Below are 7517 nucleotides of genomic sequence, written 5' to 3'. Positions count from 1 at the left end.
GCGGCGCGGCGCGTGCTGCCCCAGGGGGTCTCGCGCCTCCAGTCCCAGGGGCCACGCCCTCCCCTCCTCCGCGCGCCGCGCGTGCGGGCCACTGGCCGCTCTGGGGACTGGCGGCTGCGCACGGAGGTGGGGGTGCCAGACCGTCGCAGACCCGTGGACTGCTCTCGGGCGGGGGGGGGGGGGGGTTCGCACAGGGGAGCTGACAGCGCCCGGAGATGGGGGGGAGGGGTGCACGCGGGACCTGCGTACTGCGTTGGGGCGGGGGTGGGGGGGCGCACTGAGCACCTGCCGTACGCGGGGAGCCTATTGGGGACCTGCGGACTGTACCTGGGGGGTGGGCGCATCCGGGACCTGCGGACTGTGCCCCCAGGATGGGAGGGGGACGCGCTCCCGGCTTGGTCTTTGCAGGCTGTGCGCGCGAGGGGGAGGGCGAAGCGTGGCTGGAGGGCGAGGCGAGGGAAGGAGGGCGTGAGAAAGGAGGCGGCGGCGGGCGGAGGAGGGTTATCTGTACATTTAAAAACCGGTCGCCGCGTCGCCTCGGGAAGACCTGGGAGCGTCTGACTGCACGCGCGGGACACGAGCGCTCCACGCCCCGCGGCGCCCACGGCCCGCCGTCTCCAGGCCTCTTTGGCCCCAAGACCTGGGACGCGGACCCCGGGAAGTGGCTGAGGGGCGCAGTGCCACAGGCCCCCCCTTGGGGCGTGGCCGTCCCCAGCACCCCCAGTGCCTCTGCCCGCACCTCCCTGCGGTGTGCCCGGGCTCGTGGATGCGGCTGCGATGAACAGCGGCGCGCTGCCCCGGACCGCGGCCCCCGCGCTGGGCGTCTCCGGCGGTGGCGCCGCCCGGCGGCGACCCGCGTCCCCGGAGCTGCTGCGCTGCAGCCGGCGGCGGCGGCCCGGCGCGGAAGGGACCGGGGGCGGCGCGGCGGCCGTGGCGCGGCGCAACGAGCGGGAGCGCAACCGCGTGAAGTTGGTGAACTTGGGGTTCCAGGCGCTGCGGCAGCACGTGCCGCACGGCGGCGCCAGCAAGAAGCTGAGCAAAGTGGAGACGCTGCGCTCGGCCGTGGAGTACATCGGCGCGCTGCAGCGCCTGCTGGCCGAGCACGACACCCTGCTCCTGGCGCCCGCCGCGCGGGGCCCCGCACCCCGCGGGCCGCCCGAGACCCCCCCGGACGCCGCCTCGCCCTCCTGCGCCTCCTCGTCCCCAGGCCGCGGGGGCAGCTCGGAGCCCGGCTCCCCGCGCTCCGCCTACTCGTCCGACGACAGCGGCTGCGAGGGCGCGCTGAGCCCCGTGGAGCGCGAGCTGCTCGACTTCTCCAGCTGGTTGGGGGGCTACTGAGCGAGGTACCCGCGGGTCGGCAGGGACGAGGGGTTCGGAGGCCGGCGCGGCGCGGCGCGGGGGAGTCGACGGGCCCTCGGCTCGCGCCCCTGTCCGCCGGGGGAGCCGAGCGCCAGGCCCGGCGATGGCTTAGATTTCGCTCGCTTTTCATTTCCCCCCAACTTTTTCAAGCCTGTGCAAGACCGGCGTTTGTTTGTCCGGGATTGCAAAACTTCCTCCCGCTGCGCTGCCGCCGAGGGGGGAGGGCGGGGGACACGGCCCTGGGGCGGGTGAGGCCCCGCGTGCGATCCGGCAGAGGAGGGCGCTGGGAGGCGGGGAGACTTTGCATTGCAAATCGGAGCCGGCGGTTCGGAGCCCTGACTCACCGCGGCTGGGTGCCGCCCCGCCCCCACTCGGTGGCTCGGGCCGCGGACCGGAGCGAGGCGCCCACAGCCTGGAGCTCCCAAACCCACCGACAAACGAAACTGCCGCCTGCGAGCGAGCGCGGCGGGCGGAGGCGGCTGGATCCCGCACTGACGCGCCTCCTGTCCCCTCGCTTCCAGGCAGCGTCGCCCCGAGGCCCAGGGCAACTCCATCCCCACCGAGGAGCCAGCACGGGGCGGCCTGGCCTCCGTCCCGCCACGCGCCCGCCCGCCCGGTGAGCCCAGCCGCCTGGGAGCGCACACCCACCGACGTGACTCCTGGCCGTCCATCCTGACCACGTGCCAGTTTGAACCAGGTCCCGGCCGACCTCCCCAAGGGGCAGCTTCCTGGGACCCTGACTGCCCACCCTGAGGCCTCGGCTGGCACGGCGCTGGGCACCAGTCCGCAGTTTTCCCGAAGGGAGCCGGGGTGTGAGGCCACAGAGCATCTACCTTTTCTACGTTACCTCGAACTGCCCAGGGACGCGGGCAACATGAAACTCATTTTTTTATACAAAGACTCCGTCACTTGGAACACAATAAAGGTGGTTTACCCCCACTACCTGGAATTCTCCAGCCTGGCCAAGATCTGGACACCACGGGCCCCGAGGGACAGGGCCCCTGGCAGGGTCTCCACGCTGTCTGGGGGGAGTGGGCTTTCCAGTTACACCTGTGCTGCGTGGCAGGGTCCTGGGCGCCTGCGGGTGCCAGCGGCCGGTGGGAGTCCGGGCAGGGCTGCGCCCAGCTGGGAAGTGGAGATGGGGAAGCTGCTGACCCACCCGGGCGTCTGGGCCAGGGCCAGGGCCAGGCCCCGGCCCCAGGTGGTCCCCCTTGGCAGCCCGCCCTCTGGGTCAGGGTTCAGATGGCCACTTCCGGCCGCTTGCTGGGTGACCCTGGACAAGTTGCTCGGCCTGCAAATGGGAGTGACACCAGAGCCACCCCGCGGGGTCGTAGGGGACTTCCGGATGAGTCTGGCTCCCCGTGGCAGGCTCCTGGCCACTGTGCCTGAGCCCGAGCTGCCGGGAGAGGATAAGGCACCCCCCCCCAGGGCCCCCCAGCTCAGAGGCCCTGCAGAGATTGCTGGGCGGGCGCTACCTTTGACCTGGGCCCCGGCAGCTTTGAAGTCTAGGCCCAAAGCCCTCTTTTATTGCAGGGGTGGGGGCGGGGATCCCCCAGGCTGTTTTAAGGTGCCGAAGGCACCCCTTCTCAGCAGGGAGTGGTGGGGTCAAAGCCGTTGGGACGCTGGGAGGCTGGCAGAGAGCAGATGTCTTGTGGGTACCCATGGTGACGGGGGTGGGGGGGTGGGGGATGTGAGGTCAGACTTGGCTGAATGAACTGGCCTCCAGGGGACAGAGGGGGTATGGTCACCCCACAGTCTTCTGGGACCTCACTGAGCCACAGGCCCCGGGCTCTCCTGCGACTCTTTACCTTGACCCCAGGAGAGGTCTGGACACAAGGTGGTGGGGGTCAGGGGGGACCACGTGAGTTTGGGGAGGGAAGCCTGGGAGATGGGGCGTCAAGGATGACTGATAAGGGGCCACTTTTACTCCCACGTGGTTTTGAAGCGAATCCCAGACACTGTATCGTTACACCCCTGAATCCCCCAAGGAAGGGCCACACCACTCTCGCCCCCGTGCACACCTGTCCCTCCCCTTCCTCGAGCGCCAGGCCGGCGGCTCGGCCTCTGACGTCAGCGCCCACCGCAGGCTTCACAGGCGGAGGCCGCGCCCAGGGCCGCACGTCGAATTGGCGTTCGGGGCCTGTGCAGCCGCCGTGCATGTTTCTGAATTGGAGAAACGGGGTCATTAGTTCTGCAGCGTCTCCCGTGTCCTGGCGGCGGCTGCTGGCACCTCCTGGGCGGTATTTGCTGCCTGTCCTGTGCTTTCTCGCTTTGGAAAAGGTTATTGATCTCAGAGAGGAAGGGAGAGGGAGAGAGAGACAGACACATCCGTGATGAGAGAGAATCATGGCTCGGCTGCCTCCTGCACGCCCCACACTGGGGATGGAGCCCGCATCCTGGGCCTGTGCCCTGACCGGGAATCGAACCATGACCTCCCGGTTCATAGGTCGATGCTCAACCACGGAGCCACGCCGGCGGGCGAGGGAGGACACTTTTGAGAGGGGGAGGACGGTGGTTGGTGACCAGCCAGGACACAGGTGTGTCGCCTGGGTGTGGCCCCCGCCACCCGAGGGAGAGCGTCCCCGCAGGGCCCCTGCCACGGAGTTGGAAATGGCAGCCCCCCGAGATGATGGAGGGGGGGAGGGGGATTGTCCCTGAGTCAGTGGCTCCCAACGTGAGCACACACCCACAGCGGGGCCATTTGACTTTTAAGGGGGGCAATTCGAGCACGAGTTATTCACAATGAATTTTTTGCATTTCTTACGGTTCTAGGGGCCTCATATACAGTATATAAATATATATCTATACCAATAAAAGGGTAATATGCTAATTAGACCGGTCGACCCACCATCTTCCAGACGTCCGACTTCCTTCCAGACAAAGCCATGGTGGTGGGGGCTGAGGCAGAGACAGTTAGGGGCTAACAGGCAGGCAGGGGAGGGCAGTTAGGGGCAATTAGGCAGGCAGACAGGTGAGTGGTTAGGAGCCAGTCGTCCTGGATTGCAAGAGGGATGTCCGACTGCTGGTTTAGGCCCTGTAGATAGGGCCTAAACCGGCAGTTGGACATCCCCCAAGGGGTCCCAGATTGGAGAGGGTGCAGGCCGGGCTGAGGAATCCCCCTCCATTCACGAATTTCATGCACCGGGCCTCTAGTTGTGATATATTTATGCATTTCAGTTCTCTAGGATATGTTTTGAAACTGTATTTGTTTTTTGGTTTTTTTTTGCAGCACAGCCATGCCCAAAGGCAGCCTCGCCTCTGAGCCCCTGGCTGGGCTGGGTCTGGGGACCCACCCTCACCCCTGCTGTGTTTGCCTGGGGTGGGGCATCCAGGCCAGGGGCGGGGCCACGAAGGCTCCTCCTCCGTGACATGGGCCCTCCTGTGCTCACGTGAGGCGGGTGGCAGTTGTGTGCGGCCTGGAGGGCCTGGGAGGGAGGTCCCACAGTGGACAGCTCCTGAGTGGGCACTGGAGGGGGGAGAAGCGGGGATGGTGTGGGCTGCAGTCCCATCTCCCAGCGCCCCAGGGGCCACGGGATGGGGAGGGATGGAGGCGGGGGAGGGCAGTGCCTGCTGCTGGGGGTGGAGTACGCATGGCCAGCAGGGCTCCTGGCCCGTCCCCGGCAGTAAAGGTTGGGGTGGGACTCCCTGTGGGGGTGTCCTAGGCTCAGTCTTTGTTCCCATAAACTCGGGGAGTGGGTCAGGTGACCCTCGGGCCTGCCCAGGGCCGGCTGTCCCGGAGTCTGTGGGCCGAGTCAGTCCTGAGCCCTTAGGAGTGACAGCAGTGGGGACAGGTCCCCCGGAGTCCAGCCCCTCTCGGGGGTCTTGTCCCCACCTCTGGGCCCGGGAGCTCAGTGGGTGGCCTGAGGCCCAGGTGCCAGGGATGCGTGGGGTTCGCAGCCCCGTCATGGTTCCATCACGCTTCCTCGGGCCTCACACCCCCCTGGAGGCCCACTGTTGCTGGTCTGCTGCTGGGCCAGGAAAATGGGGGGGGGGGGTCTGTCAGCCCTGAGTGACAGAGAACCCGGTCCTGGGGGCTGGACGGGGCCAAGCACCCTGCCGGCTCCCAGGCTTCTCCCGGCCGGGGCTGGAGGAAGAGGAGGAGGGAGGGACCGAGGGAGGACAGTCTGGGGCCCTGTCCCCACCCCCGCCACCTCCCAGGACCCCCAGGGGCTCCTGCCTGGGACCCCGGAGCCCCACCTGCCCCGGCTGCTGGCTGTGATTAATGGGGCACATCAGTCACCGGGGGCCCCGGATGCCACAGGAGCTGCCATCAGCAGGCCAACCTTGCCCCCTGCGGCGCCCCCCCCCCGCCCCGAGGCTGGACCCCCGCCCCCTACACAGTGAAACGGGCCTTTGTCACCGGAGCTGTGGACTTCCAGCTTCCCAGGGGCAGGGAGAGGCCTGCTGGGGGGTCAGCACCCCCAGAGCAGCCCTGGCCCAAGGCCACACACCTGCTCGGCTCCCCCACCCAGCGCGGGCCAGACCCCTGGGACACGGGCAGGGGGACAGCGGGCTCCGAGCCAGGTCCTGCCTGCCCCCTGCCCTCGGCAGAGTCCTGGCCCAACCAGGCCCAGTGCGAACTCGCCCACGGTGGGCGTGGCAGAGTCCCGGGGGGCACACGGGCCCTGGCAGCTGGAGGCACTGCTGCCGGCCCCAGAGCCCGGCTAAGCCAGCGGGAGCCTCCGCTCCTGGAGGTCAAGGTCCTCTCCGGGCGCCTGCATCCTCGCTCCCTGTCCCGGCGCACGGGAGGAGGCCCACCCTAGGGACCTTGCTGTGATGTCACTTCCACGCGGAGGCTGCTCCCCCATGCGGCCACTCCAAGCTGCGGGGCTCAGGGCGCCACCGTGAGAATTTGGGGGACACAACTCAACCTGTAACGAAGGGCGTTCCAGGAGCCCAGCCCTGGGGCCACTGTCCCCCCCTTCCCCTTCTCGACTGTGACAGCCTCCACCGTGGGTGACCACCATCCCCTCCCGGCCCCTTCGTGGGCGCAGCTGGCTCAGCGAGAGGCCACGGGCCCCTCGGGGGGTGGGCACTGCTGGGGACACAGAGGCCAGGGTCCCTGAATGGCCTGGGACAAGACGCCTCTCCTCCTGGGACCCCCGAGCCCACGGAGGGTGGGACAGGCCCCAGGCCTCTTCAGGGAGGGCCCCGAGCCTGCACTTCCTGTGACCCCATGTGACAGGCCCAGGGCTGACCCCTCGGTGGGTGTCACGGGAGGTCTGTGTGGGGGACCCACTGCCTCCCCTTGCTCATCCCGCTGGGCTCCGCGTGTCCAGGCCAGGCCCCGTGGCCTCCCCCAGCTCAGGTTGCCTGCCTGGTGTCAGTGAGGAGATGCTGCCGCCCCACCCCCCCGTGCCCCGAGGCCTCACCGCCCCCCCCCACTCCTCACCTGGCATTTGCCTACAAGCCCTGGGGCTCCGTCCAGGCCCCAGCCCTGGCCAAGGACCCCATTGATAAGCATGCAAATCTCTAAATGAAATCCAATTAACACCCAAATGAGGGCCTGGGAGCAGCCTGCAGCCCGCCCTGTGGAGGCCGGGGGCCACCCCTCCTGCTCAAATATTTGTCTCTCATTTGAATGTCTTTGTGGGCAGGCGGGTAAGCAAGCCACTAAAAAAGGGGCTGGAAGACAAAGCCCGGCCCCGCCCCGCAGGTGAGGTGTGGGGAGATCTAAGCTCTGCTGGGCTCCCCGCTTCCCCCTTCCCAGTCCTGCACGCGCTCCCCCCCCCCCGCCCCGCCTCGAGGCCTTCAGGGGCCCGTGGCCCCTCCCCGACTGCCCCTCTGAGCCCCAGCCCTGCAGGCCTCTTAGCTGGGTTCTCGGTGCTGCACGGTGTGTGCCTGAGTGGGGGGAGGGCACCCGACCGCTCCAGCCCTCCGTCACCCCGGGCCCCCCACATCCTAACTGCCCTCGGGTCTGGCCTGCTCAGTCCATCCTGGCGATGTGCCCATTTTACAGGCGTGGAAACCGAGACTCAGGGCGTCGGATACGCTCCCGAGGCTGGTCAGCGAGCAGGATTTCCAGGGAGGGGACGCGGCGGCCGCTCTGCTCAGGGGTGGCAGGGCTGGCCAGCCACCCGGCAGCCACCCCCCTCCCCCGAGTGTCCCTCAGCCCCAACATGACCTCCCTGACCCTGGAGCAGTCAGGGTGAGCCTTC

General features: G+C 68.3%; 1 protein-coding gene across 1 annotated transcript; it reads left to right on the top strand.

Annotated features, from left to right (window-relative positions):
- The first annotated feature begins 302 nt into the window (after window positions 1-302).
- ASCL2 (achaete-scute family bHLH transcription factor 2) lies at window positions 303-5252 on the top strand. The gene is made up of 2 exons (XM_079787631.1): window positions 303-1343; window positions 1881-5252. The coding sequence occupies exon 1, from the start codon at window positions 778-780 to the stop codon at window positions 1336-1338; it is 561 nt and encodes a 186-aa protein (XP_079643757.1). The 5' UTR covers window positions 303-777; the 3' UTR covers window positions 1339-1343; window positions 1881-5252.
- Window positions 5253-7517: the final 2265 nt, after the last annotated feature.

Source organism: Cnephaeus nilssonii, assembly GCF_951640355.1.
Source record: "Cnephaeus nilssonii genome assembly, chromosome: 13".
NCBI lineage: Eukaryota > Metazoa > Chordata > Mammalia > Chiroptera > Vespertilionidae > Cnephaeus > Cnephaeus nilssonii.
The sequence above is the reverse complement of the archived record's forward strand: the minus strand, read 5'-3'. Positions and strand labels throughout refer to the sequence as shown.